General features: G+C 71.1%; 3 protein-coding genes and 1 long non-coding RNA gene across 5 annotated transcripts in view; 2 read left to right on the plus strand and 2 right to left on the minus strand.

Moving 5' to 3' along the window:
* On the plus strand, nucleotides 1-18,128 carry RER1 (retention in endoplasmic reticulum sorting receptor 1). Of its 2 annotated transcripts, XR_004903045.1 has the most exons (9): nucleotides 1-140; nucleotides 2,995-3,082; nucleotides 4,202-4,306; nucleotides 5,736-5,835; nucleotides 6,964-7,042; nucleotides 7,782-7,917; nucleotides 8,311-8,449; nucleotides 18,075-18,077; nucleotides 18,117-18,128. XR_004903045.1 is itself a non-coding variant. In XM_028511744.2 (7 exons), exons 2-7 carry the CDS (start codon nucleotides 3,002-3,004, stop codon nucleotides 8,398-8,400), a joined length of 591 nt encoding a protein of 196 aa, XP_028367545.1. In that variant the 5' UTR covers nucleotides 1-140; nucleotides 2,995-3,001; the 3' UTR covers nucleotides 8,401-9,152. The 2 variants fall into 2 exon arrangements, 1 of the variants encoding a protein (XP_028367545.1); XM_028511744.2 differs by lacking the exons at nucleotides 18,075-18,077; nucleotides 18,117-18,128 and having other exon boundaries at nucleotides 8,311-9,152.
* LOC118500496 lies at nucleotides 9,105-27,361 on the minus strand. Its single transcript, XR_004903046.1, has 3 exons — nucleotides 27,350-27,361; nucleotides 16,744-16,749; nucleotides 9,105-9,195 (listed from the first exon to the last, which is right to left on the minus strand). It is a non-coding gene; the product is annotated as an uncharacterized LOC118500496 (long non-coding RNA).
* PEX10 (peroxisomal biogenesis factor 10) lies at nucleotides 10,215-15,000 on the minus strand. Its single transcript, XM_028511741.2, has 6 exons — nucleotides 14,825-15,000; nucleotides 13,907-13,987; nucleotides 13,056-13,474; nucleotides 11,739-11,914; nucleotides 11,481-11,616; nucleotides 10,215-10,439 (listed from the first exon to the last, which is right to left on the minus strand). Exons 1-6 carry the CDS (start codon nucleotides 14,934-14,936, stop codon nucleotides 10,371-10,373), a joined length of 993 nt encoding a protein of 330 aa, XP_028367542.1. The 5' UTR covers nucleotides 14,937-15,000; the 3' UTR covers nucleotides 10,215-10,370.
* The window catches only part of PLCH2 (phospholipase C eta 2), a 51,472-nt gene continuing 47,564 nt past the window's right edge, over nucleotides 23,975-27,882 (plus strand). Inside the window, exon 1 of the mRNA XM_036025196.1 lies at nucleotides 23,975-24,080. Coding sequence (XP_035881089.1) covers nucleotides 24,002-24,080 — 79 coding nt within the window. The 5' untranslated portion in view covers nucleotides 23,975-24,001. The remainder of the gene's footprint in view (nucleotides 24,081-27,882) is intronic.

Genomic DNA, 27,882 nt, shown 5'->3' on the forward strand with positions numbered 1-27,882 from the left:
CGGAGGCGGCGCCGCGCACTACGGAGCGGAAGTGCTCGGCTCCTCGTTCCCAGACCCAGCGAAGTACCGGCGCGGCCCCTGCCCGCGTCCTCCTCCCCGCGGCCTCCGGAGACCGCGCTCGGGCGCCGCAGAGCCGCGAGGTACCGGCGGGCGGGCGGGGGCCGGGGTAGGCGGGACCGGGCGGGTGTCGGAGGCGCCGTGGCAGGCGGCGGACGCTGCCGGGACAGGCGCTGCCGGGTGAACGAGGCCGGTGCGGGACCCCGGGGCCGGCGGGGTGCTCGGCCCCGCCCATCCCGCCGCGCGTCTCGGGAGCGGCCGGCTGCCCGCCGCGGCCGTGTGGGGGCGGCCGGCCGCTGCCTTGCCCGCCCGCTCGCTGCGGTCCGGGGCTCGTCGGTGTGGACGGGTGGGAAGGCGGCGCCTTCCGTTCGGCTTCCTTGTGTCCGCAGGACCTTGTGTCTGCGGGAAGTTACCGCGCGCGCGCGCGTTGTGCCGTGTCTGCTCGGTGTCTCCCTGCCCGGGAGCGTGCGAGGGGGCGCCCCGTGCCCGGGGCCGGCTCCCGTGGGCCGCGGGCGGGGAGGGCCGCGGTCAGATGTGGTTCGGGCCGGGTGGACGTCTGTGGGGCGCTCGCGCTCCGAGGAGGGAGGGGGGGGCCCGCGGAACGCGGCCTTGCTGGGCGAGCCGCTGCGTCTGGAAGGGCTTTTCCGTGGGGGGAAGCGCAGCACCGGAGGCTGCGGCGTGACAGGGTCCCGCAGGGGACCCGGGAGGAGCGAGGGGACGGGGATGTGAGCGGAGCGGCAGTGGGAGCCAGACTGGCCACGGCTGGAAGCCTCCGTCGCGCACCTTGGGGACAGATGACCTCCAGAAACCGGGTGCCGACAGGCTGTGCCGGGCTGGAGGCGCCGAGCTCCGCCTCTGCCGCGTTTCCTTGTGGCTGACAGCGAAGCGGTGAAGCCTGATCGCTCGCTGACCGCCTGCCAGAGCGGGCCTTCCTCCTCCCGGATCGGCTCCGGGCCCCACACAGGGCCCCCTGGAGGGGCTCGACTCCGGGAGGAGGAACGAGAGAAAAGGAGCCGGAGAAAACGGCAAAGCGTTGGCCACACAAACTATTCACGGGGCGCTGCGCCCCGAGGGCCTGGGAGGGGGTCTCTGCGCGGAGGGAGAGCAGCCGGTGCAGCGGCCTCGGCCGGGAGGGCCGCGGGGCGAGGGAGGCGTAGGGCGCTGTTGGGTCTCCGTGGCGCTGGGGCAGCGCGGAGGGGCCGGGCCGCTCCCAGGCCGACTTGGGGGTGCAGAGCGGTCGCCCAGGTCCTCCGCTGGGAAGTGACCGGACCGGGCGCCGAAAGCAGCTTGTTTGGCTCCAAAGGTCACATCCTCGAGGCTGTTGTTTTTGGCCGTGCGTCGGTCGAGAGGGAGGGCCGGGCGCGTGCGTGGGGTTGGAGCTCCTGAGGGCGGCTGCTCGCCTCTGGGAGGGTGTCCCCGATTGACCGTGTCTCCCTGGGGGGCTGCTTCAGGGGGACGGACAGTGGTTTCCCTCTGACTCCACTCCTGCGCCCTCGCTGGTGCAGAGGCGCTCCGGTGTGAGCGCCTGGGTCGGAGGGAAGTAAAGCGCAGGAGGCCCTGCGAGGACCCCGGGGCTGGCTGTCGCTGCTGCAGCTTCGGCCTGAGCCCGGCGGCCTCGAGTGCTCATTCAGCTCGCTGGGAGCACAGGGTGCTCCCACGGGGCTGTGCAGCCGCACCTCCTGGGGGCGGGAGGGCCGGGAGCCCGGTCCTGCTCTGTCCAGCCCCGCGTCTCCGGTCTGCGGTCTTCCTGGGGGCAAAGGGCGCTCTCCCGCCTTCCCCACGAGGCTCCCCAGGACTCTGCCCCGCGGCAGCTGCAGGGAGTGGTGTCCCAGGGCCACCACTGCCCTTCGCACACAGGCTTGGCCGTGGGGCTGCTCGGGCCGCTGGGCGTCGGAGCTGTGGCTGGGAAGTGTCTCCACTGGAGGCCCCCGGCTGCACCCCCAGCCTGCTGACCTCCCCGTCCAAACGAGGGCGGCCTGGGGCTTCCAGTGCAGGCTGACGGGGGGGTGGGCCCGGGCAGAGGGGCCACCCCACCCACCCTGTCTGCGGAGGGGAAGGGCTGCTGTCCGTGAGCCGCGCCCCCCGGAGGAGGGAGCCGAGGCCGGTGGCACGCGGGTCAGGAGCCTTGGAAACAAACCCGACTGTGGCCCCAGGTTGGGGGGTGCTGCCTGCAGGTTGGGGACAGCGGTGAGCTTTGTCCCAGAGTCCTCACCAGCGCAGGCACAGGCAGTGCTCCGTCCTCTGGGTCCTCCTCCTTCCGAGGTTCGGGCAGCAGCCTGCCCTGTTGGAGGAGGGGCTCCCGCCCTTGGACAAGTGACTTAAACTGTTTAAGACTGAACCCCCGCCTGCCCCCCCCCAGTGACATGGGGGGACGCTGCCCACTTCCCTCGGTCACTGGGGTTGTCACAGGAGGGCTCCCCAGGGAGTCACAGTGGCACGTTGCATTAGTCACGAGCAGGTAGGGTTACCTCCGCTCCCCGATGGGGAACTGGGGCACAGGCAGCGGGCCGCGTTTCCCTGGGTGGGGTGCAGGCTGTGGCCTTCGGGGGCCAGGAGAGGCCTGGCTGGCGCCGGCACCACGGAGAGCAGCCCGAGGGGCGACTGTGGGAGGTGGCCCGGAAGGGGGCCCAGGGAGCCCAGGGAGCCGAGGCAGGCGTGGGTGCAGCCCCAGGGGGCGGGCGGGCGGGCGGGCGGGCGTGCAGCCGTGTGCGGGGGCCTCCCAGAGCAGCAGTGGTCCCCGGGGACCAGGAGAGGGGAGGGACGCGGGCGCAGCGGCAGAGACGCGAGTGGACCTGCGCCACTCTGCATGCCCCCGGCCCCCGGCCCGCCGCGTGGCCCGAAGGAGGAAGTGGTGTGGGGGGTGCTGCAGGCTGGGCGCCCGCCTGCTGGCGCGCCGAGGGGGGCGGCCCGCTCACGGAGAAGCCCTGTGTCTCTCAGTTCCAGGATGTCAGAGGGCGACAGCGTCGGGGAGTCCGTCCACGGGAAGCCTTCTGTGGTGTACCGGTTCTTCACGCGGCTCGGACAGGTGGGTGTTCTGAAGACGCGCTGCGCCGCCGTGTGGACCAGGAGCTGTGGTCCCAGCACGCTTTCTGCAGGGCGTTCGCGCACCGGCCTCCCCGGTTCCCCGGGGGCCTCACGGTCACGCCGGCAGGAACGGCCCTCCCTTTGTGGGGAGTGCTGTGCCTTCTGCAAATGGCCAGGCGGTGAGTGGGTTGGGCCTCGGGGCCACGTGTGGCCTCCGCCACGCTTTTGTGTTCTGGGGGGTTTCCAGCCTTCCGTGACGCGTGAAGACCATTCTCCGCTCCAGGCGGCACAGGTGTGGTGGTGCGCCTGGTCTGGCCTCGCCGCCCCTCGCCTGGCTGCCCACGCCCACACCCCCACGCCCCCCGGCCCCTCTCGCCGGGGTCTGCCCTCGGCGGGTGGGCCCAGCCTGGGGGCGGTGCCGGGGCCTGCAGCACCTCAGCAACAGGTAGGCACCGCGTGCGAGCTCTTCTGGAGAAGTCGTCTGACTCGGTGAAGCGTTGCCCGTAGCCCTGTATCAGTTTTTAGAGATGAAAGACAACTTCTACACACTCGATAACCGTGGAATCCGGGTGGTGGGTCTGTCTAGTCTCGTGTATTCTCTCTGCTGTTACGGCCCACGGAAAGTTCCCACAGTTAGAACTCGAGCACTTCGGGAAGCGAAGTGGGCCGACGCCACACGCACACTCACCGCTCAGGTGCTCACGCGCGTGTGCACACAGACCCAGGGTCCTTCCGTGTGCCCAGACCCAGGGTCCTTCCGTGTGCCCAGACCCAGGGTCCTTCCGTGCGCCCCGTGGCTGCCGGGGCGCCCGCCTGTGCGCGCTCCGCACGGCCGCGGTCGGGGCGGCTCCGAGGGGCCCGAGGGCCAGGGCCCGCGCGTGGGCGGCAACCCCCAGGGGCTGCTCCCTGCCTCGGCCCGGCCTCCCCAGCCGAGTGCCCCCGGCGCTCCGGCCCTCGGCTGCGACGGCGCGTTCTGGAGGAAGTGCTGCTGCTCGGGGTCGGGCCTGCCTCGGGGGCGAGTGCGGGTCCGTTCGGGCCGGCCGTCATCGCGGTGCCGCGCAGCCTGGAGCAGACGGCTGCGGAGGGGCCGCCTGACACGCGTGCCCTCTCGTCGCTGCAGATCTATCAGTCCTGGCTGGACAAGTCGACGCCGTACACGGCCATGCGGTGGGTGGTGACGCTGGGCCTGAGCTTCGTCTACATGGTCCGAGTGTACCTGCTGCAGGTAGGTGCGGGCCGCCGCCGGGTCCGCGCTGCCCGTGGCAGAGGCGCTGCCGGTGTCTCGGGCACCTGCGGGTCGGGGTGGGGTGAGGACACGGTGTCTGGTGTGGGTTGGGCCCGCAGGTGAGGACAGTCCCCGAGACTGTCTCCCGAAGGAGGACTGTTCCCAGCCCTGCTGGGCCCGCCGGGCCCTGCGGGCTCCCGGGAGAGTGCCCGCGCAGCCGGGCCCGGACGCCCAGGGCGGGCGGAGGCCGTGGGCACAGGCTGGCCTTCTGGGCCAGCCGCCTCGTTCCCCGGGGCGTGGGGGCCTTGGCTCCCGAGGGCTCGGCTGTGGGAGCTGCCCCTCGGAGGCCGCGGAGGAGAGTGCGGGTCGCCTGGCCGAGGGGGGCGCTGGGGGCCGGAGGGGCTCACGAGGGGCTCGTCCCCGGCTCAGGCGACACCCTCTCAGGCCGAGCCCGACTGTGCACTGGCTCCGGTGGCCGTCGGGGCCCCACGTGCGGGTGCTCTCGAGGGGGCCGTGCGATGTGCCGGGCGCAGGCCCGTGGAGAGTTCTCTCTGGAGCCCGGAGGGTGTTCCCTCGCTCGTGCAGACCCTCCTCCCGGGACCACCTGGGGTCGGGGGCCACGGGGTCCCCAGAGGGACGCGTTTGTTCACTGGACGCCATGCCGGTCTCAGACCTGGGGGGCGTTCCCACTCACCCCTCGCGTGGAAACGTGTCCCGGACGCCGCGCCTGGAGGTCCCCTCCTTGCTCGGCAGCCCCCTGGAGCCAGGGGGAGGGGGTCGGCGCGGCGGGACGCGGTCCGCAGCTCATGCTGAGTTCCCTGGGGCCGGTTCAGGGCGTTTCGGTTTTTTTCCTTTTTACGCTGGGACCCCCCCCCCGTTCTGAAAAGACCGGGGCAGGACCCTCAACTCCGAGAGCTCAGGCGGGGCGTGCGACCGCGCGGGGCCAGCCCGGCCCGCACCTGGCGCCCTGGTCCTCGGGCCTGTTCCCGTCGTGCGGCCCTGCCCGCCTCCGCGGCTCCCAAGGAGGCTGGGCTCTGGGGTGGTGTGACCTCGCTCTGGGCTCCCCGACTTTCCGGTTCTGGGTTTCTCCCGGGAAAGGCGGAGACACGCCTGCGGAGCGTGTGGTAGCGGGTGCGAGGCTCCGTGGCGGTCGGCCCGGCCCAGGCGCGCTGCTGGGAGCCAGCGGCCTTGGCAGTGGGTGCGTCTGACTGGCCCCTGCTCGTCCCCTGGAAGACGCGCACCCCGTCTGAGAAGGCTGTCACCGTGGACGGGCACCGTGCGTTGTGGCCACTCGTCCCTTCCGTCCCGCGAGGGACGTGTCTGCGGCTCAGTTCGGCTCCCGGGTCCCGGCGTTCTGCCGGGTCACGTGGGACCTGGCCCGGCGCCCCTGGTGCTGGCGGCGCCGACGACCTCGCGCCTTCTCTTCCAGGGCTGGTACATCGTGACCTACGCCCTGGGGATCTACCACCTGAACCTCTTCATAGCCTTCCTGTCTCCGAAAGTGGACCCTTCCTTGATGGAGGACTCAGGTAGGGGCCGCGTCCGCGGGCTGCTGGTCTGGGGGGCGGTGGCTCCGGGCGTCTTCTCGGTGCTGCACGGCGCCCGGAGCCCCGGCGCCTGCGGCGGTGCGTTTGTCAGGCGGCCCGGGAGCCCTCCGCACGACCGCCTCAGCCGGGTCTGCAGAGGAGGGACTGGGGCACGCGGGGCCCTGCCGCGGTGGAGGTCCCCCCCCAGGGTCGCGTGCAGAGTGGCGGGGGCGGGGCCCTGGACGCCCTCCCGTGCTGCTTCCCAAACCACTCGCCCGTCTGGGCGCCGTCGCCACCCTCGGCAGCCAGGTCCCCTCTGAGAGGACCCGGGGTGTGACTCCCGGGGCCACTGGGAGCACCGACGGCCGGCCGCGTGGAGGGGCCCCAGCTTCCCAGGGCCATGGGCGGGAGAGTTCTCGGCCCGCAGCTCATGCCCAGGCCAGGCGGGGCCCGCTGGGGCGGTGCGGGGGGGGGCCCCAGCACCGGTGCGGCCCCACTGGAAAAACCCACCGCCGCCTCCTGCCCCAGAGCGCTGCTCCCTGGTCGGGGGGGGGGGGGGGGGGGGGAGGAGCAGCACTGTCCCGGCAGCGGGCGGTGGCCTGCAGCTTCCCTGCAGGGCGTGTAGCGTGGACGCTTTTTCTGCCGTGTTGCGGCCTCGGGGGGTTAGGCAGTGACGCGGGGCCCTCGCCTGTGGCCTCAGCCCTCCGTCTGGCAGGAGGGAGGCGCCTTCTCTGGGGTGGGTTGAGGTCAGGGGGCAGGTCGGCTCTCCACTCGCTGGGGGCAGCGCTCCGTGGGCAGACTGGCGGCCGGCAGGTGCTCCGCTCGGGTGGGCGCCCCTTTATGGGGTGCGTCTGCGTGTCCCCGGGCTGAACCCGCGTGCAGGTGACTTTTTAAGCAGTTGTAGGGTGTACACAGTTCTTCCTGAAAGGAAACCTAATGCGAATCTCTTGAAGCGGTGAGATCTCCGGGCCCCCTCTCACCCCGGGGTCAGTGGCCGGCTCCGCTCCGCCATGAGGCCTCTTCTCGCGGGAGCGCTGGGGCCCGGGGCCCGGGGCCTGGGGCCGGGCTGCGCAGCGGGGAGGGGAGGGGAGGGGAGGGGAGGCACCCCCTGACCGGTGCTCTGCCCCGCAGACGACGGCCCCTCGCTGCCCACGAGACAGAACGAGGAGTTCCGGCCGTTCATCCGGCGGCTTCCGGAGTTTAAGTTCTGGTGAGTGGTTCCTGACGGCGCCGCTGCCCGAGCGCACTGGACGGGAGTGAGGGCAGGCCGTTCCTGTTCTGGTGGGCCGGTGGGTGCGGTTTCTCAAGCTGTCTTTGTCCTGGACACCCGTTTACCCAGAGCGCCAGCGCTGTGCTCGCTGGGGGGTGGGAGGGCCCCCCCAGGGAAGCTGTGGAGCTGGCAGCGAGGCTCCCCCCCCCGCCCCCCCCGGCACAACCGACGTGCTGTGGGGGCCGCTGCCGCCGTGGGAGGTGCGCTCTGCACGGAGGGCGGGCTGGTCCCAGTCTCCCCAGGGGTGGTGGCGGCCAGACAGAGATGGGTCCGTCTCGGGGTGTGGGGGCTCTGGGACCTCCCTGGTCCTGTGTTTGTCAGGCCAGGAAGCTGAAGCGGGTGAGCCCGCGTGTCTTTGCTCTGGGCGCTGGGCCGGTCTGGGGGTTGAGCCTGAAATGCTGGGGACAGGCAGTGGGAGCAGGCGAGCCTGGGAGCCCCCCGAGGGGGCTGGCCTTCGTTGTGCTGAGAGGGGAGCTCCGAGGAGCAGGTTCAGTGGGGGCCACCTGGCCCCCAGCCGCCCCCGAGCGGGGCAGCGCCAGCACCCCCTCCGCTCCCGGACCGGGCGTGACTCGGGAGGACGCTCGGAGCCGCACTGTGGTTCCACGTGGTGCGCGGCCCGGGACGTGCTCTCGGAGCCTCACCGCTCAGCAGCCGCACGCTCACCGCCCCCTCCCCCCAGGCACGCGGCCACCAAGGGCATCCTGGTGGCCATGGTCTGCACCTTCTTCGAGGCGTTCAACGTGCCGGTGTTCTGGCCCATCCTGGTCATGTACTTCATCATGCTCTTCTGCATCACCATGAAGAGGCAGATCAAGGTAGGCCCCGGACCGTGCCGCGCCCGTCCCGGCGGCGTGGGGCGGTGCGGGAGGGCGACACGGGGTCTGCGTCACCTGCACGCGGAGCCTCGGGCCGCTCCCAGCAGGCCAGGACGGGGGCATGACACCTGCCCCTCCCCCAGCATAGCCCTATGCCACAGCCCCGGGGGTGGGGGGTGGCCCTGGGCAGACAGCTCCCGAGCTGGACGGGAGGGGCCCCGGCTGTGTCCTCCTGAGCAGTGTCCTGTTGGGCAGTGGGAGGCAGGACTGGCCTGCCGGCGTCTCCCCTGGGCAGGCCCAAGCACACCCTCTTCGGGGCGCCCCCGCCCTATGAGCTGCTGCCGGAGCACTGGGGCCGCCGCCTGACGTGTGTCTGTCTGTGTCTGTCCCCAGCACATGATCAAGTACCGGTACATCCCGTTCACGCACGGCAAGAGGACGTACAAGGGGAAGGAGGACGTGGGCAAGGCCTTCTCCAGCTAGAGGGCCGCCGGGCCGCCCGCTGCCCGCAGCCCGCGTGGGTGTGAGCCGTGCAGCCGCCCCTTTCTCCGCCTGCAGTAGTTGGTGACGCGGGAGTCGGACTTTCCTTCTAAAGAGGAGCTTCAATTATTGTAACTGAAATACCGGGTTCTGGAAGACACTGGCATTTACGCGGAATTGCATTGATTTATTTTTCAGAGGTGCAGGTGTTCACACAGACAGAGCCGGCAGGGCGTAGGCTGGGCGATGGCCGAGGTGGGGCGGGGGCCGCGGGCCGCAAGGACCTTGCCGAGGACGCCGCCGTCCGGTCCAGGTGCCCCGCTGGAGGCCGCGGCTGCCGGAGCCCTGCCCTGGAAGGAGCTCGCGGTTTTCCCGGCGTGCTGGGTCCTCGCCACGCTCCCCATCGTCGCCTCGAGGAGGGGCGGCGGCCGCCTCTCCTCTGACAGGAAACTGCGCGACTCCCGCAGCCACTCGGGGGCCTAGGGGCCCAAATACACATTATATTTTCACTGTTGGAGGTCACTCTGACGTGTCTTTTGTGTGGAGAGACCTGACTCGGTCCGTGGCCGCGTGTTCACACGGCAGCCCCCCCAGGGGGGCGCACTGGGGGGCACAGCCCTGCCCCGGGGGCCAGGCTCCGCTCTGTCTTCCGTGGGAGCCGCTGCCCTGCACGGCGACGTTTTTGATGTGATGAAGACAAACGCTCAAACCTTTACTGACTTTTTAATTCAAACGATTAAAGACAGTCTCCCCTTTCTCGAGTGGTCTTTATGGGAACCGCACCCTACAGGGGAACCCCTTTCTCCCAGGTCTGCGGGCTCGGGCTGGGGGCTCCCCGCCGTCTCAGGGCTCTGCACCTCAGGTGTTGGCTCCTCCCTGCAGAGGCCGTGTGTAGACCCCTCTCCCGGGGACAGTGTCACTGCTCGCGACACCACCAGTCGGGCTGTGGACGCCTGCCCCACCACCTTCCCAGCAGGCTCAGCGGGAAGCCGTGTTCCTGCTCAGGCCTCTGGGGCCAGGGGCGGCCGGCTCCAGGCCCAGCCCGCCTGCAGGCCTGCAGGCCAGCCTGCCCGTGGTTCCGGGGCCTGCCTGCGGCTGGCCTCTGCCCCCACAGTGCTCTCTGAGGATGGACGACGGCTGAGCCGCAGTGTGCGGGGCACCCATGCTGGCCTCCACCACAGCCATGCCTCGTGCTCCCGCAGGAGCGCCCTGGAGGCCCCAGGGCCTGTCACGAGCCTTCGAGACGTCTGATTTGCATCTTGCCCTTGTGACACTGGCGCACCAACACTGCTGTGGGACCTGTCTCCTAAGGATGCCCGAGGCAAGGTGCCGTCTCTGGCACATGCTAGTTTCTGAAACCTGAAAACACAAGTGGCAGGAAGGAGGGTGGACCTTCCTCACTGCCGGCCTCCGAGGGGGGTCTCGGCAGAGATGTGGGCACAGCAGAGCCCCCCCCCCCCCCGTAGGCTCGGCCACAGTGGGAGCCCTGGGTGGGGGAGGCCCCGGGCGCCCGCAAGGCCCAGGACCAGACTCCACGTCCAGGCGGGGAGCTGACCGCACATGTGCGTTAAGAGGTCGCGCTGAGCACTTTCTGAGCCGACGGCGCCTTTCTCCCGGTCCCATGAGTGGACGTGCTGCCCCTGTCTGGTGCCCGGCACGGTGCACAGGGACGGGCTGGCAGGCTGGCCACACCCCCGAAGACAGTGCCGTCCTCCGCTCGTCCATACCTGCTCGGCCGGGCCAGGTGCCTGCGGCCCGCCAGGTGGCGCCCTTCCTCTCCCCAGGTCCAGCCGGCGTGCCCCAGCCCGCCTCCGGAGCGCCGTCCGGCTCCCGGCCCGTGGGACTGCTGGCGCAGCGCCTCCCGTGACGAGAGTAAAACTAGAGAACTCGGCGTCTCCTGTGGGAATTCATCTGGAGGAGAAACTGCGCGTTCCCCTGGGGCCAGGCGGCTGCTGGGTGGCCCTGCCCTCGGGTCATCGGAAGTGCCGCAGGTAGACGAGCTTCTGGGGCGGGCACTTGTCCCTGCACAGAGGACACTCCGTCTGCAGGGGGAGGAGAGGTCACACAGGCTGCGCCCCCTGCCAGAGCACCAGAGCACCAGGGCCCCCCGACCCTACTGGCATCTCCAGTGACACGGGGGTCCTCTGTCCAGTGCAGAGCAGGAGGAGGCCGTAGACCGGGGGGGGAGTCCCGAGCGGGCAGTTGGGAAGAGGAGCAGGGCACAGTAGCCCGGATGAGAAGACCCATGCAGGGGCTGGGGTGGGGCAGGGCTCTCGGCCGCCACTGCCCACTGCTCTGAGACGCCCGCGGGGCCTCACAGCTGGTGGGCGACTGGCTGGCTGTGCCCCTCGGGGGGTTCTGGGATGAACAGGCCTGCCCTGCCCCACTGCCCCAGGCCTGGTGGTCCCCCTCCTCAGGACCACCCACGCGGAGCCAGGCCAGGCTCCCTCCAGCCCTGGAAGGTCTGCCGCTCGGCTGCCAGGCACCCACTGGGGCCCACAGGCCAGGGACAGGGACCTGGGGCAGCCCGTGCTCGGGCACACAGGTGAGCACCGTGTCCCCGTCATTCCCCTGCCCTGCCTGGGTGGCCTCCCCCGCCCCCTCCACCCCAGAATGCTGGATGCTGGCTGAGCCTGCTGGTTGAGGGGGACAGGGCCCAGGAGCTGCACCCCTCCCTGGAGTCGGCACGGAGATGGGGCGTTCTGTGCTGACTGCCGGGCTACGCACGGGCCTGTGCCCGGGGGTCCAGAGGGCCAGGGCAGGTGGCTGCGTCCTGGGCTCCCACAGGGGCAGTCTCAGTGGACACCTGTCCAGCTGGAGGGCAGGGTCCGGCAGGTGTGGGCAGGCCAGGCACGCCCAGAACGGACGCCCAGACGCTCGGGTGGCTCCAGTTCACTTTCGGCTGAGCACCCACACGGCAACCGTGGCACCTGGACTCCCGAGTGGACCCCGTCCCCGGCTTAACTGGGGGCCTTTTAAGACGCCCGTCCTCTCCCACCGCTCAGGGGCAGGCCGCGACCCTTAGCCGCAGGGCCACCTGCACGCCTGCCTGGGAGCCGGGCCCCAGGTCCCTGGCTGCTGACCTTGGTGTCGCACCACTGGGTGATGCACTCCCAGCAGAAGAGGTGGCCGCAGGGCGTGGCCGTGGGGTGCCTGCGCTCCTCCAGGCACAGGGTGCACAGGCTGCTTCTGGGGCCCGCTCTCTCCTCCGTGTGGCTCCTGCGAGGGGGGCGGGGGGGCAGGGTGAGCCTCCAAGTCTTCGCCGAGAGCCAGGGTGCTCGGCCCTCCCGCCAGCGGCACGCCCGAGCCGAGAGCCCTCGCCCAGGGGCCCGCCCGTGCACCTGCGGTGGGACAGGACGCGGTGCAGCTTCCACTCCCGCCGGGCGCGCTGCCTCTGCCGGAGGCTGTAGAGCTGCAGGCCCACGGACAGCGCCAGGTGCAGCAGGGAGACGAGGCCCAGCAGCCTGTAGCTGGCGAGAGCCCTTGGGTCCCCCACAGGCGAGGGGTGGGTGCGGAGCTGTCAAGGACCACGGGGACGGTCAGCAGTCAGCCGGCACGGAGTGCACGGCCTGGAGGTCCGGCCGCCCCCAGCACTCGAGCCCGTCGGCTGAGGCCCAGCCCGCCCTGTGCAGACTGGACAGAGTGCTGCCACGGGGCCCTCGGCCGAGCGAGGGGCAGGAGCACCAGGTGGGCGGGCGAGGGGCCTCCCTCCCGACAGGAGCGAAGCGCTGAGCCCCGATGTGCTTGGAGCTGGAAGTGTGCGGGCCACTCTGGAAGCAGGTGAGGGCTGGAGGGTGGGGGGACATCCCGAGACCCCCTCTCGGAGAGAAAGGAACCAGCAGGGCGGGGGGACGAGCGCGGGTGGCAGGCGCTGCCGACCAGCTGTCGGCTGCAGAAGCTCCCTGCTCATGGATGACCCCACGCCCCCGGGGGCCCAGCCGCCCCTGCAGCGCGTGACGGTGCACCTCCCGGCCGTGTCCCCGTCCTGTCCCCCTGGGCTGGGGGTGCGGGCAGCCACACGTGCCGGGAGGGAGAAGCCCTCTGGGTGGGGCCTTGGGCTTTCAGGCCCCTTCGTCACGGCAGCTCAGCCACACGCACTGAAGGGCGACGTACGCGTGAGGGACAGAGACTGGACTGACAGGGGAGGCCCGGGCGCCCAGGACAACGCTGCCGAGGGCGGCGAAGGAAGGGCCAGGGCAGGCTCTCTCCGGGGAGCGTGATGCTGAGAGTGACCCAGGAAGGCGGGTGAGCGGGAGCAAGGGACCCGGTGACAGAGCGGGTGAGTGGTGGCCAGCGGAGTGGGCGCGCAGGGAGCAGGGGAGACCAGCAGGGCGCTGGCAGCAGTGGGGCTCACGCGGTCACTGTGGGGCTGCTGTCAGGAAGGCACCCTGGCACCCAAACTCTCCGGCAGAACTATCTGGAAGGGCGGCCTGTGCCCAGAGCGGACGGCAGGGCGCAGGGCCTGGCACCCAGGGCGGCCTCACTCTACCCTCAGGGTGTGTGCACAACGAACTTCCTCTCTTTTCAGCGGAACGTGAACCAGCAAACCCCAGTCCAGGATCCTGGGCCTGCGGCCTCGCCGGCCCACGAGGGCCCAGAAGGGCCACCTGTGCACAGACGGCCCAGGGGGGAGCGCGGGTGGGCAGTGCCACACTTACGTAGGTGACCCCGGTGAGCCTCTTGGCCAGGTGGTAGAAGGCACCGTGCACGTAGAACCAGGCGATGTGCAGCCGCTGCAGGCAGCCCAGGGCCGGCCTGAGCACCAGCACGGCCCGCAGCAGTGCCTTCCGCTGCTGCTCCGCCAGGGCGGCCACCTGCCGGCGCACCCAGCGCCTGGCCCCCGAGCGGCCCCGAGAGCCGGGCGCCGGGCTGCCAGGTGAGGACCGGCTGCTGCCGCCGCCGCCGCTGCCGTCGGTCTGCAGCTCGTGCTCCAGGTGCAGCAGGGCCTTGTCCAGCAGGTAGGGCAGGATGGTGTGCAGCGCGACCAGCACTCCGCGGCGCAGCCTCGAGGGCACCTGCCTCTGGGACGGGTCCACCTGGACGATCCCGACGTACTCCTCGCCGAGGGTCTGGTAGCCTGGGGGCGGGGGACACCCAGCAGAGGGCTGAGGCGGGTGCTGCCCTCTCCCGTGTCCCTGCCTCTCCTGCGAAGGGTGACGCCCCGCCAGGGCCCTCGTGCCCGTGGCAGCGCTCCTGCCCAGGGCCCTCCTGGACCGCGGGGTTCAGCCACGGAGGGTCGGTCTCAACGACACCCTGGACACGGCCCAGGACAGAAGTCCCCGGGGACACAAAAGGGACAAAAGGAGGACACAGACACGCCAGGCCCTCCTCTGGGGCGGGTCCCGGGGTCCTCTCCTCCGCCGAGGCTGTGTCCGGGCCTGCTCCGGCGGCCCTAGGGAGCACCTCCGGGAGCTTTGCGTTCTGCTGCGCCCCCCGCCCCGCCCGCTGTCCTCTGGGCTTGGCCCAGGGGCTGTGGGTCCCCAGGCCCCAGGGCCCCCCGGGGTGCTACCTGCCAGCGTGGTGAGGCCGAAGTAGGCTGCGTCTGACAGCAGCTCGAGCTCCTTCCTCCACTCCAGCCACTTCTTCGCACCTGGGGCGGGAACAGCGCTGTCACTGTGGGGTGGGGCGAGGGCAGGTGCGCCGGCTGCCGAGGCCGGGCCGAAACACCGGCCCTCGAGGCTGAGAGGGCCCCAAATGCACCTCCAGCCCCCGGCCTCCGGGGTGTCTCGCCTGGGCCGCTGAGTCTCCTGGGTACCTGCCCACCTGCAGTCCGTCTCCCCCTTCAGAACTCACCTGGGCAAGGGTTTGGTGCCCAGAGGGGCCACGAGGCCGGGCAGTGTGGTGGAGGGACCAGCAGCACAGGCGAGACCCCTGTCCGGCCTCCTGTCCCAGCTCCCACCTGCTGGCTGTGACCTCAGGCAAGGCCCTGGGTCTCTCAGGAGCCCCAGTGTCCCAGTCCGCGAGACTGGGCGTGACAAGTCCCCCCGCGCGGTGATGCTTTGAGGACTAAGTGCGTCAAATGTCTGCAAAGCGCCGACGGGGCGCCTGTCACCAAGCCGAAGCGTTTGCAGCGTGAGCGGACACACCGCTTATTCCGACCGTGGCCCAGACCCGGGCAGCTTCGGCTGCGGCCGCGCGGCTTCCCCGCCCTCGCCCTCGCCCCACACCCGGCCCCACCCCGCCCCGCTCCGGGCCGTCGGGGAGCCGCTGGCACTCGCTGCTGCTTTCGGCGCCAGCCTCCGTGCGGGCGTGGGCCCGAGCCGAGCTGCCCGTGGCGGCTGCGCCGGGCGCGTCTGGGGGCTCGTCCGTCCGCCTCGCAGCGAGGCGCCCTGCACCACCCGCGGGCCAGACCTTGCTCCGGCGCCCGCGGACGGGCCCGGGCGGCCCCCAGCCCCAGGGCCGCCCCCCCGCACCCCCGGGGCCTCACCCGCCAGGCTGTGCAGGACGCTGCCCGCCGCGCTCCGCAGCCCGCCGCGGTAGTAGTCGTCCTTCTGGGCCGCGCGAACCACCTCGGGGACGCTGGCGGCCGCGGGGGCCATGGCCGCGGGTGCCCGGCTAGCCCCGCCCACGCGGGCGGCGCCCGCTGGCGGCCGGGGCCCCACGGCGGCGCACGCCTTGTGCGTCACTGCGGACGGGGCCGCGCCGGGCGTGCGGGCTCGGATTGGGCGACGCGGGGGGCGGGGCCGTGAGGGCTCCGGCGCGACCGTGGGCTCGGATTGGGCGATAGGAGGGGCGTTGCCGCGCGCGGCGGACTGTGGGCCCCGCCTAGTGCAGGCCCAGAACCCAAAGGGTGGCTTTGTGCCGGAGCCGAGTGCGCAAGCGCGGAGGGCGGAGGGGCGGGGCCGGGGACCCGAGGGCGCTGAGCGCGGTGCGGGGTCTGGGTCTGAAAGCTGATCCGGCTGCCTCGGGGAGCGGGCGTGGGACGAGCCCGAGGGACGAGCCCGAGGGACGGCGAGCGGGCTTTTAAGTCAGAGGCGGGTGCTGACCCTCCGGACGTGGGACGGCATCTAAGCCGGGGGGCTCAGGTGGTGCAGGCTCCCCTCCCTGCGTTGCTCCGCCCCCGCCCCCGTCCCGGCAGCTCGGACACCACCTTAGGTCGTGATCCTCAGGGACCCCACCGAGGCCCCCCAGAGGTGCTCCGGGGGCCCGAGGTGGGGGGAGGGGCGCGGCATCTGTGAACCCCAGTGAGGAGGACGGACAGGCTCCTCCACTCATCCACCTGGCGGCCCTGCGCCAAGCGCCACAAGCTCACACCCTGACCCCTCCCAGCCGCCTTGCTCAGCAAGGAGGGACCTCGGGGGGCCTGGGGACTTGTCAAGGCCGCACACCAGAGCTGGGAGAGCCCATCCTCAGGCCACAGCTGGCGGGGGGGCCCTGGGAGAAGGAAAGTGCGAGAAAAGGGAGGGAAGGCAGGCACGGGCCCCGGGCCAGCCTGCTAGCAGAGAAGCGCCCTGCCCTGTTGGCACCGAGGGCTTGCGGGGGGGAAAAAGGGTGGGCGGGCTGAGCCCCAGGGTGGGGAGGGTGGAGAGGCACCAGGCCCCACTGCCCTGGGCCCGGAGGGCATGGGGCAGGACCAGCAGCACCCCCGGCCTCACCTCTGCTCTGGTCTCCAATCTCAAAGTCCCAGCCCCATGACACAGCACCAGGCAGTGGCCTGGCTGTGGGGGTTGGCTCAGAGCTGGTGGCGGCCCTGCGGGCCAGGCCGGCCCTGCTTAGAAGGTAGGGGCACAACCTGAGTGGTCTTGCAGTCTCCTCTGCCGCTTGCCTCTTGAGAGCCACACCCGGGCCCCTGTACCCCATTTCCTAGACTCAGAGGCTGCCTGCTGCTTTGGCTGGCCGCCTGGGGCAGACCCTTGGGGTGGGCGGCAGGAGCAGGGTGTAGCCCCACATGGAGACCCTGGGGCCTCACAAGCTTCTGGCCGGTCTCAGCTGACGGTCTGAAACCCACAGGTCCTTCTGGGCCTCAGAGGCGCCCAGGCCTGTGGGTTTGTGCAGACGGACACCTGTGGGCACCGAGTCGAACTTGGAGTCAGCCGTGTGGCCTTTCTCAGGGTCACGGCTGGGAGGGCGGGGCCTGCCCTGGGCGCCTTCCTGCACTAGCTGGTCGTCCTACCAGCCTGGCCTGCGGTCCGGGGGAGGCCAGAACCCGGGTGCCCCCTCACCTTGTTCTCCGGAGGTGGGCACCTCCGCGTGCTCGCTGGAGCCGCCAACCCCCAGGGCGGCCAGCAGGTGTCGCCATCAGCTCGTCCGCTCTATCAGGTTAGCAGCAGGATGGTAGGGGTCCGGGAGTGAGTTAACACCTCCAAGCGTGAACTTGGATCAGAACCAAAGACTGAGCGGAGTGACTGCTCCCTGGGCCTCCTGGTGTAAAGGTGGGGGCACGGCTGAGGGGAGCGACGGATGGTGGGTTTCAGGGAAAAGTCGGGGTGGGAGGTGCAGACAGGAAGCTCTGGCCTGTCAATGTATCAGCTCTCCGGTCCCCGGCAACCACGACCCGGAGTCCCGTGGGCTCCCGTGTTCTCCCGTCCCAGGACTCTGCGATGGGCTGGGGGTGGGGACGAGGGCGCCGCCAGAGGGGGCGTGGGCCCCTTGTCACCGTCAGCCCTGTGTGAGGCTGAACTAGGAGCCCTTTCCCTCTCACCTTCTAAATCTAGCCGGCCGGTACTCAGACTCAGAGAGAGTGAGTAACGGGGAAACCCGGCTTCCGTGCAGGCGAACGGGGGGGTTCACACGGGCACACAAACGCCGGAGGCGGTGCGGCCCCATCGGGCGTGCTGGACATTTTTGGAGAAAGGAGAAAGGGGGAGGGGGTCAGGGTGTTGGGTTTCCGAGCTGAGGAGGGTGGTTTGCAGGTGGTTGAGGGCGAGCCGAGCTCGTGGCAGGAAGTTTCCCGCCAGGTACCTCGGAGCCAGTGGGACGCAGCGGGGGCGCATCACCGACAGGCCTGGAGCCCCTGGCCGAGCCGGGGCGCAGGTGTGGGGGGGGCGGTTATGGCCAGGACCCGTCCTGAAGCAGGTGTCTCTGAGTCTCTTGGGTAGGGAAAGGGGGCGGGCCAACGGTTCTGAGTCTTTTGTTTCTTAATAAACAGCTTAAAATCGATACCCCAAAGGGCGCTTTCAGGGCGGCCAAACACATTCCCTTCCCGGAGTGGCCGGGCTTGTGCCCAGGTGTCTTCTGTGACCTCTGACCTGCTCTGGCTCGAGGTGAGGGCGGGAAGGCGCCGTGCTGTGCGGACTTCAGGCAGAGGTGGCTGCCACCCCCCCCCCCCCCAGCAGAGCAGCCTGGGCAGGGGGACTGGGGAAGGCCTGGGCGGGACCTCAGGGTGCAGCTCTCACTGATCACTCGAAGGAACCCAAGGAGCAGGACCCTGACCCTGGAGGCGGTGGGGGGTTGCAGTGGGGTGGGGCGGGGTGGGGAGGTGGGCATGGGCGCAGGGGGCGGCGGACTCCTGCCCGGGATTTGGAAACTCGGAGGCCTCCCTGAGCCAGGCGGTAGGTAGGGAGGCGCCATGGCAGCCCCCAAAGCAGTGCCCGGTCAGGGGCTTCTTCGGTGGGGTGAGGACAGGGGCCCTGTGCAGAGCTGGCCTGGGACCTGGGGCTTAGGCTGCTCCGGGAAGCGATGGCGGGTGACTCCGGGGCACGGGCAGGGGGTGGGGGCTCTGCCTGTGGCCGGGCCAGTGTGTCCTGTGCTGGCCGGGACAGGCGGCAGGTTCCTGGTAGAACAGCGCTTCTGCCTGGAGCGGAGCCAGCTGGGGGGCTCGGGGGGGAAGGGAGCCCGCCCCGTGGCAGAGCTGAGAAGTCCGAGCTCGGGGCGGGGGGGGGCGGCGCCTGGTCCACAGGCCTGTCTGAAAATGCAGGGCTGGTGGGCACCGGGCAGGCAGGGAGGGAGGGGAGCCTGAGCAGGGCAACCAGCTGGGCAGGGGCATTGAGACCACTGGCGCAGGCCGTCTGTCCCCACCCCCCACCCCCAGCTCAGGGGAGTGGCACCCGCTCCAGGTGCTGGCTTTGGGGGGGCACAGGAGACAGGGCCCTGACCTGGCGTCTCTTCTGGGAACACAGAACTTCTCAGCAGGGCATGTGGTGCCTCTCTCTGCTGGGCCCCCCAGCCCCTCCTCCACTCCCTCTCTGGGCCTCCAGGAGCTGCCCTGGGGTCACAGCACCCCCATGGCCAAGCTGGGGATCTGCCCTTGCCCTCAGGCCCCTGTGGCCACCTCAGCCCCTCCCGCAGTCTGCTGGGGGCCGTCCACAGAGGTTCAGCCAGCTGCTCACTGCCCTTGCCTGGTGGCCAGCCCCACCAGGGGCTGGTCCTGGGTATCCTGCTTCCCCCTGAGTGTGGAGACCCACCACAGTTTCGGGGGAAGAGGAAGGGGCCACAGGTCCTGGGCCCTGTTGCCGAGAACGGGTGAGGGCTGGAGGCTGGCGCCCCCTTCTCGGAGCGCCCTGAGCCCACGGCAGAGAGTAGCAGGACTTCAGTCTGCTGGCCGAGGGCCAGGCAAGGAGGGAGGTGCAGGGGCCGAGGCCAGTCTCCTCTGGGGTCCAGGGCAGCGAGGGAGGAGCAGGGCGAACAGGTGGGCCCTGGCCACGAAGGGAACAGTCCCCGTGTCAGTCCTTGGAGCGGTGTGACCGGGACTCCAAGCTGGCCCTGGGCCCAGGACAAGCCCGGCTTTCCCGCCTCAGGGCCTTCGCCCTGCTGCCCCTTGTGCCGGAGGCTCTCCCCTCGTGCAGAGGGCTCTGCTCACAGCTGCAGCCCTGGCTCTGCACCCCCGGCTCCTCCGAGCCCCCCGGTACCCTCCCACACTGGAGCTTCGGAGCCCCGGGACTGGCCTCCCTGCCGGCCTGCGCAGTGCGCTCTGGCTTAGGGACACGGGGCCTCGCCCTGTGCCGTCCCCTCGGCGAGGACTCGGGGCTGCGGGGGCTGCGGGGCTGATGGCTCTGCCCTCCGCCTCTGGGCCCTGGGGGTGGGGGGGGTCTGACTCCGTTTAAACCCCTGCCCCGTGGGGTGGAACCAGCACCCCCCAAACACGCACCGTCCGGCAGGGGGAAGGCCTGCTCGAGTGTGGCTGGCGAGGCAGTAACGGGGGTGGAGCAGTGTGTGTGTGAGAGTGTGAACATTTCTCCTACAACGCCCTGCGGTGTGCCTGAGGGCGACACTGTGTGTGGCAGAGTGACGTGCTTCTGACCGTGTGATGCCGGGGGCGTTATCTGTGCCCCACAGCGTGCTGACGTGTCCACCTCGTCCGGGAGGCTGGGGCCGGGGGTGCTCCCGGTAGAGAGTGCGGGGTGCAGGCAGCGCGGGGCCTCGGGGCTGCCCTGGGGCCGCGGGCCTTGTTCGTGGGGGGACCCCGTGAGGCCTGTTCAGCCGTGGCACAGCCGTGGTACAGCCATGGGAAAAGGCCACCAGGGGCCCAGAGCACGAGAACGGGGAGGGTGGCCCACCCATTGGACTGGGCTTTTCTGGGCCCCAGGCTGGGGGCCCCTGCACCTGCCCTCTCCTGTGGGGGAGGGCGCCCTTCTCTCCCCACGGTCCACGAGGGGAAGCCCCCTGGCTGTGCGGGGGCCAGCTTCAAACTGCGTTCTTACCAGAGACCCCCACTTCCCGGGGTCCCCAGGCCTTGGGCAGAGGGAGCGGCAGGGACCGGTCCTCACAGCCCCCGGCCCCCCGACCGGGTCTCCGCGCCTCTGCTTTCCCCGGCGTGCGTGGTGTTTTACCACGACGGCTTCTGGTCTCGGCGAGCAGCTGCCCTCGTGTTGCTCTGTGGCCCCTCCCGGCTCCGTCCGACCGGGCGTTGGGACACCAGAGCCTCGGCAGGAGCGTCGCGTCCAGCGGCGACGGAGCCGCTCGAGCCGGCTGGAGAGCGGCCGCGAGGGCGGCAGCGGCAGCTGCGTGAGCTGGTGGTCAAGCGCGGCCAGCTCGGGGTCCGGTCCCGCCACCAGCATCACGCAGGGCAGACACCGTCTAACAAACAGGGTTTATTGTGGCACCGAGCACTCCTGGCCCCCCGGTCCCCGGCAGCAGACCCGGGTGTGGCTGCGTCTGTCCTGGACACGCGTGGAAACCATCCTGGACACGCGTGGAAACCATCCTGGACACGCGTGGAAACCGCAGAGGCTGGTGCTCGGCCCCCGTGTTCCCGGCTCCGAACTCGGGATCCCGCCGTCAGAGCGTGACATCGGCCACAGCGGGAGGGGCCACTCGGCTCACACCACCCACAGGCCCGTCCCCCAGGGCGCCGGCTGCCCAGTCCCGACTGTGGCCGTCTGCTGTGTGCCACACTAGACGTGAAACCCAGTCCTGCAAAAGTACTTCTTGATGGCCATTAAAAATAAAATAATTAGCCCTGGCTGGTGTAGCTCAGTGGATTGAGCGCGGGCTATGAACCAAAGTATCGCAGGTTCAATTCCCAGTCAGGGTACATGCGTGGGTTGCAGGCCATGACCCCCAGCAACCGCACATTGATGTTTCTCTCTCTTTCTCTTTCTCCCTCCCTTCCCTCTCTAAAAATAATAAAATCTTAAAAAAATAAAATAATCAACTTGTGACATGTTGATGTCAATACCATTTTATGAAAAGTAACTGTTTTTTCTGAAACAAAGTTTCTCGAGAAGAGCGCCATCGTGTTACATTGTTGCAAACCTCTGGCGCTCAGCGGTTCTCTCTTCCGTTCCCTCCACCCGGGACCTCGTGGGGGACACACAAGGAGCGAGCTGGCGTGTCAGACCACGGGGATTTTCTCCTTCAACGCCACGCCCAAGCTGGACAAATGGGGGCTCCTGTCGGGGGGTCGCCGTGGGGGAGCCAGGGCCGCCAGCGCCGCCCCAGGTTCTGCTGTGCTGACAGGCACCGCCCCCTCGTCCGCGCCCCGTGGGCCCTCCGGGCGACTTTGGAACGCCGGGGTCGGGCCCCGTGGGAAACCCTGGCTTGCTGACCTGGGCCGACTTCCCGAATGTCCACACGTTTCGTCACCTCACGTGCGTGCCCGCCGTCCTCGGGAGAAAGACCCTCCACGCGTCTGGGGACCCTCAGGCTCCCGGGGCGGGCACGGAGGTCTCCCAAAGGGCTCACTTTAACCTAAGCTTGACTTTCACCCTTGGGGACAGGACCCGTCCTCTGTTGCCACTTTGTTTCTCGAGTGGCGGCGTGCCAGGTGCAGACTGGACGGGGCCTCCGCAATGCCGTGCCTGGGCGCCCAGCGGGACCGGCCTGGGTGGCCCTCACTCTTGGCCGTCTCCACCAGGCCTGGGCCCCGGTGGTGGGGGCTCCCGGGAGGAGAGAGGGCACAGCCACGGGGCCTGGCCTGACTGCCCAGTGCGTCGCCGGCTTTCCTCCCGCGAGGCCCGACGCCCAGCCTGGAGACCTCGCTCAGGGCGGCGTGGGGCGGTGCGGGGCCACCTGGAGAGGGGACCCCTCTGGCAGCCCTTGCTGGGGGTGGGTGGGGCCGGGGACCCTGGGTGCGGGAACCCAGGACAAGGCAGACGCTGGGGACAGGCAACGTTAGCCCTCGGAGCCTCGGGCCATGTGTCCAGCCCAAGGGTGGCCCAGGGGCACGCTGGGCGGCGAGTCTAGGAAGAGCCGTTGCAGCCAGGGGAGAGCTGGCCACGCGGGCTGGGTTGTAGGGGGTCTTGTCCCCCCCGAGGCTGTGTCTCCCCTCAGAGAGCAGGATTCCCAAGGTCTGGGCGGCTGGCGGGGGTGCTGGGAGGGAGAGGACGCCCCACCCAACGTCTGCCCCTCCGGAGGCTGGGGCCCCCAGGCCCTGCAGAGCCAGGGTGGGTGTGGCGGCTCCGCTTCCCGGGCGCTGGCACAAAAGGTGGGGGCAGGAGGGAGGGTGTCCGGGCGCAGGCTGGGGCTTGCCGGGGCCCCACTGGCACTCCCTCGGCCGGCGGCCGCACTCCGGGACCGGCCAGGGGTGCGGCGGGTGTCGGAGGCGGTGAGCAAGTCCCACGTGAGGGGAGCGGGCCCGGCAGGGGTCGGCCCACCGCGGGAGCAGCCAGAGCCCCTCTGACCCACAGCCCCCCTCTGCTCCCGCTGGCCCCCGCGCCGTAGGAGGCCCGGCCCGGCTGGAAGGGACAGCTCAGTGAGAGGGCCCGGCGTGGCCCGCGGGGCAGGGACAGGCAGCGAGGGCCCGGCACCCGGCAGCACACAGCAGCCGGGCCCGTGCCAACGGCTGACCTCACAGCCTCGCCGAGGCCTGCGCCAGGGCTGTTGCCTAATTAGGCTTGACTGCGCCAGCCCCACCGGAGCCCCACGCCTAGCCCGTGCTCGCAGACGTGTCGAGACACGGCCCCGGGCTCCCACTGCACCAGGAAGCCGCGGTGCCGCCCAGGCAGCCGGCAGTGGCAGCCTGGACGGTGGCCGGAGCCCACGTTGGCCTCGGGGGTCCTGGCCGGGAGACCCCCTGCGTGTGGGTGAGCCTGCAGCGGGGCAGCCAGCGGGGGGCGCCCAGGAGAGGAGGGTGGGCACGTGGCAGGCGCAGCCAGGCCTGGTGGCGAGGCCTCTCTGTGGGGGGGTGGACCGTGAGTCCCGGGCACCCGGCCTTGGCCTGTCTGGGGTCCGCTCCCTATGGCCCCAGGGAAGTCCCGGCAGCCAAGTCTCCCCGCTGCCGACCTTGGAGTGGGTGGGCCAGGGGCGGGCCCAGGGCTGCAACGGGCTGGCGTGAGGCTGGGAGGGACGGCCGAGGGAGCCTGAGGGGCCTGGGCTTGAGGAGGGACCTGAGGTGGGGCCGCGGAGGGGGCCCCTGGGGAGGGGTGTCCCCGTGTTCTGCATGGGGACAGCACAGCTCCAAGGATCGGGAGGGCCTGGGGGTCCTGACATCCACCCGAGGGCCAGGTCTCGGATGCTCTGCCCTGGGCAGGTCCCGCCTCCCCCCTGCAGCCTCCGCAGGTCCCCGTGGCCCCAGGGAGGAGGCTCGGGGCAGGGAGCGGCTGGCACTGAGCAGGGCTGGGGCGGCAGGAGGACTCGGGAGGGCAGCGAGGAGGGAGTACGGGGGCTGGGCTGAAGAGGGCCCGGGCAAAGGCTGGGTGGGGGCCGAGCCCCGGGGAGACTGTGAGGAGGCCGGGCAGGGCCTGGGGCCCACCTGGGGCCAAGGTGAGAGTCGGGGGCTTGGAGCCCAGCCAAGCGGTCCAGGGCAGGTGGTGGCCTGAGAGGCCACAGTGGCCTCCGTTCACTGCACAGGCCGAGTGGGGGCCCCACGGGCCGAGCCCTCGGCCCCAGGAGTGACCTGAGGGCTGGGGAGGGGCCGAGGGGCGCCCACTGGGCCGTGGCCCCCCCCATGGCCAGGGGTCCCCCATGCGGCCCAGGCCTGGCAAGGGCGCCCGGGCCGTCACGGCAGGATGGATGAGAGGAGGAAGTCCCCGCACAGAGACATGGTGGACCCCCGGGCGAGGGAGCTGTCGGGACAGACCAGGCTCACTGCCCCCCCCCCCGACTCTCTGCAGGTGTCATGAGCGTCAGACTGCATCCCAGCGGGAGACTCGGGGGCCCTGGGCACAGGGGCACCCCTGAGCAGCCCCTCCCTGCCTCCCGCTGACAGCGGGCCCAGCCGGCAGCACAGCCTGAGGCCAGTCTACTCTCTCCAGCCGCCGCCGCCCAGAGCCCGGATCCCTCTGCTATGGCCCTCCCGCCCGCGGACCCGGGGCCCCGCCTGGAGGGCGGACGGACTTTCTTGCAGACCAACGTCTTGCCTGTGGGTGAGTGGGGCTCCTGGCGGGCGGTGCAGGGGTCAGGGTCCAGCCCCCCAGCGAGCGCCTGCAGGATGGCTGGGCTGCGGCAGGGGCCCCCACCCTGTCCCGGGTCGGAGGGGCGGTGGCACGGGCAGGTCAGGAGGACAGCGCTGGGCTGCAGGCTGCGAGCTCGGCCAGACCCCCGGACCCCCCTGTTGACCGGGGGCCTTCCACAGGCCTTGCTGCCGCTGGCCGTGTGTCTGGCAAGGTGCTCGGTGACTCTGGGCCTGGTCCTTGCCGTGACACTGTCCGCCTCCTGTGGCCTCCTGAGGTCGGTCGTGCTGGCCTAGACGGCCGGTCCTCTCTCTCTCTCGACCTCAGAGGACAGGACTGTGAGCCGGCTGGGCCGAGCTGCGTGTGCAGGGGACCCGGCCGGGCGAGGCCGAGCAGCCCCACCCAGATCAGGAAGTGGGCACGCTCTGGGACTGTGCCCTCGAGCCCCAGGGGTCACCACTGTGCTGGCTTCTGCCACCTGACGCTCGCTGGCTGCCGTTCCGCTTCCCACAGTGGCATCACGCAGGTGTACAGCGGCACCGCTGAGCCCAGCCAGGTGTGAGAGCCCCGCGGGGAGGGTGGTGCTCCGCCGGCCGCCCCACCCGGGCGGCGCAGGCCCCGCCCCCCAGACGGCTCCTGCCGTGTAACCAGCTCCACATCCAGCCAGGTGGAACCTGCCCAGGTGGAAGAATTACACACCTCTTGGGTACCAGCCCCAGGCCGGGACCCCGCAGTCCGGGGGCGGGGCCTTCCTGTTGCGCCCGGAACAATTGGCGGCTTTCTGCGCTGAGCGCCCACGTGGTGCCCTGAGCTGGGGCCCCCTGAGGTGTGGGTGTGTGTCTGTCCGCTGGCCCCGCCTCCCAGCCCTGACTCAGGGTCCGCCCTCTGGGGTAGGGGAGCTTAGGCCCCTGGGGAGGGGTGGGCTTGGGGGGCCTCTCAGGAATGCTGTCTTCTCCGAGGGGTGCTGGGCCCGATGCCTGGGCGCCGTGGGTAATTGGGGGCGGGGCAGGGGCGGGGTCTGGTCTGCCTGCCTGCTGCAGAGCCGGGGGTGCGGGATCCGGGTTTGCTGGGCCCTGGGCCAGCCTGGGGCTGCCGGGTGTGTGCAGGGGGGACACGGCAGCTCGGGGACCCTGACTCAGCCGTCCCGTGTGGGGCCCGGCCAGCAGGGGCTCGGGGGGGGGTGTGCCTGTGTACCTGCTCTTTCTGGGGGCTCCTGCTGCTCGCTCGGCGGCGGCTCCCCAGGACAGCGGTGGCGGAAGTGAGCGTTGGCATGCGTGCACACGCGTGTGTGTGCATCCACGGTCCCTGCGCCCTTGCGCCCCCCGAGGCCGGCCCCCGCATGCCGCTCCCAGTTCCCCAGACGTTTTCACCTCTGCTCAGAGGCTCACAGCCCCTGCCCGCTCTGGGGTCCTGCTTCTCAGCTCAGTTGCCAGAAACACTCAGGGAGAAGGGGGGGCTGGGACGGGGGAGGGGAGGCTGCGGCGGGGGGGGACCTCCCCGGGGGCCTAGAACCCGGAGCCAGGGGATGGGGGGTGGCCCTCGGGGCAGCCTGCAGCCCTGGGTGTGGGCGCGACTGGACGGGGTCGAGGGTGCTGGAGGGGGGGGCTCCGCCCTCGCTGCCCCTCCCTGCGCGCCTAGTCTCCTCCCCACACTCGCCGTCCGGCTCCAGGACGGGCTGGCTGATGCGGACGTCCCGCCACGTCCTTTGCAGGGGCTGGGCCCGGGGCACCAGGCCTGGCCCTTGGGGTCCTCCTGGAAGGCTCCCAGAGGACGCCCGACCACCGGCCAGGGGGAGGTGTCCAGCCCACGCGGGGACGGGCCCAAAGCCTGTGAAGCGGGCCAGCGTGTCCCGGGACGGTCGAGGCTCCGCCCTCTTTGGGGCTGAAGTTTGCCTGGGCTCCGGAGAGCCGCAGCGCCCGCCCCGGCTGCGGCCGCAGACAGACCCGGGGGCGTGTGAGGGCGAAGGTCACAGCGGGGCCCAGCAGGGGTGGGGCTGGGGCCTGCCCCGGCGCGTTCGCCGCTCGGGCCCTGGGACCCAGTGACTTTACGGGGTACCCGCTCCGCGCCTACACCGCAGAGACCCCAGGGCGCGTCTGCAGGGGGCGTGGCCCCGTCTCCGGGACGCGGCCGTGGGCGGGGCCTCGAGTCCCAGCGGTGCCGCTGGTCGCCCGCGCCTCCGGTCTCCCCCGGCCTCTGGTCTCCCCCGGCCTCGGCCCCTCGGCCCTCAGGCCGGAGGCTCCCAGCTGCGGGCTGCCCCGTGCGTGTGGCCAGGCTCCGGGCCCCAGCTGCCGGCTGCGCTGGTCGTGTGGACCGTGTGGCCAGGCTCCGGGCCCCGCCCCCGGCCCCTACCCCCGCAGTGCCGCCCGCCTACCCCAGTTCCCGGTATCCGTGGTAACGAAGGGGGCGTCAGAGCTGCTCAGCCCCGTTCAGCAGGTCCAGGGACAGGGGAGAATGCAGACGAGCTGCCTCCAGATGTGACCCGGCTCAGGGGGCTGCCGCCGGAGGGGCCGCAGCGCGCGGCGGGGCCCTCGTTGAGTGGGGGCGGGGGCCGGGGACTTCCAGCATCGGGGTGTGGCGCCAGCCGGCCACCTCCACAGCCCTGAGACAGCAGCGGCCCACGCTGGGTGGGGTGAGGGCCCGACCCTCGGGGCTGGGTCCCCCTGGGCCTTGCAGGCGCCCCCTCTGAGGCCTGCCAGCACCCGTCTGGAGGTGCTGCTGGGCTCCCGGAGGCTGGATGGGATGGCTGGTCGGGGCTGTGGGCTGGGCAGGACACCGTGGAGGGTGTGCCCTCGGCGAGGGAGGCCCCAACCCCTCAGGGGTGTCGGGGGCAGTGGCTGCCCCTTGGCCACCGCAGGTCCCAGCCTGCCCCACCACGGGGCTTTGCGGGCTGCCCGAGGCCTTGCCCCTGGTGGGGGGCAGGGCTCGGTAGCATCAGAGGCGTCCACGGCCCCCGGGGGGTGTTGAAAAGTACCACGGAGCGTGAGGAAGGGGGGGGTGGCCCTCGCCCCCCTCCGAGCCTGTGCCTCGTGCCTGCCGCCTCGCTGCCCTGAGCCCAGCCTGGGGCCGGCACAGGCCTGGCCCCCGTCCACCCTCGGCCTTTCTCTCGAGCCTGATTTTTCTCGCCTGCCTCGCACGCCAGGGACTGTGGCGCTGCCGCCGTCCCGGAGCGGCCAGGAAACTCCTAAGCGCCCCTCCCTGTTGTGAGTACTTGTCGTGGGAGGGACCCGAGCAGCATCCTGGACTGGGCCCTGGGGGGCTGCCCCCAGGAGCTTCTGAGCTCTGGGAAGCCCCGACCGTCCGTGCCCTCGGCGAACATCCGCGGGGCGGCGGGGCCCTGCTCGAGGCTGCGTTTCCGGACGGAGCCCGGCCCGCTGCGTGGTCAGCAGGACGCAGGGACCCCCCTCAGGGCGATCTGGGGGGGCACCCACTCCCTGCACTGGGGCGGCTTCGGGCTCCCCTCTCCCTGGGCGGGGAGCCCCGTCCTCACCTGGCAGAGCGCCGCCGGGCAGTGAGCAGACCAGCTGGGAGGTCCCCGTGAGCGCGCTCGGGCGCCGACTCGCGGTGGTTTGGACTCAGTTCTAGCGGGCAGCCAGGAGCCCAGGCGGCCGGCTCGGGTCTCTGGTCTTGGGGGAGTGCGGTAACTGGCTCCCTCCAGAAACCCCCCCGGAGGGGCACTGAGGGCAGAGCCCTGCGGGTGGTCCCCACTCTGGGGCCCAGTGGGCCGCGTCCCTGCTGCCATGTGCATGCTACTCCGGTGGGGCAGCCCCGTGGACGG

Source organism: Phyllostomus discolor, chromosome 5 (assembly GCF_004126475.2).
Source record: "Phyllostomus discolor isolate MPI-MPIP mPhyDis1 chromosome 5, mPhyDis1.pri.v3, whole genome shotgun sequence".
Taxonomy (NCBI): domain Eukaryota; kingdom Metazoa; phylum Chordata; class Mammalia; order Chiroptera; family Phyllostomidae; genus Phyllostomus; species Phyllostomus discolor.

Bases quoted from the DNA above. Each gene is read 5' to 3' on its own strand.
- RER1 (XM_028511744.2), top strand. From the start codon at position 3,002: ATGTCAGAGGGCGACAGCGTCGGGGAGTCCGTCCACGGGAAGCCTTCT. The intron at 3,083-4,201 runs GTGGGTGTTCTG...TCGTCGCTGCAG, and splicing joins TCTTCACGCGGCTCGGACAG to ATCTATCAGTCCTGGCTGGA. The intron at 7,043-7,781 runs GTGAGTGGTTCC...CCCTCCCCCCAG, and splicing joins CTTCCGGAGTTTAAGTTCTG to GCACGCGGCCACCAAGGGCA.
- PEX10 (XM_028511741.2), bottom strand. From the start codon at position 14,936: ATGGCCCCCGCGGCCGCCAGCGTCCCCGAGGTGGTTCGCGCGGCCCAG. The intron at 11,915-13,055 runs GTAAGTGTGGCA...GGTCCTTGACAG, and splicing joins GGCTCACCGGGGTCACCTAC to CTCCGCACCCACCCCTCGCC. The intron at 11,617-11,738 runs GTGCACGGGCGG...CCCCCCTCGCAG, and splicing joins CGCGTCCTGTCCCACCGCAG to GAGCCACACGGAGGAGAGAG.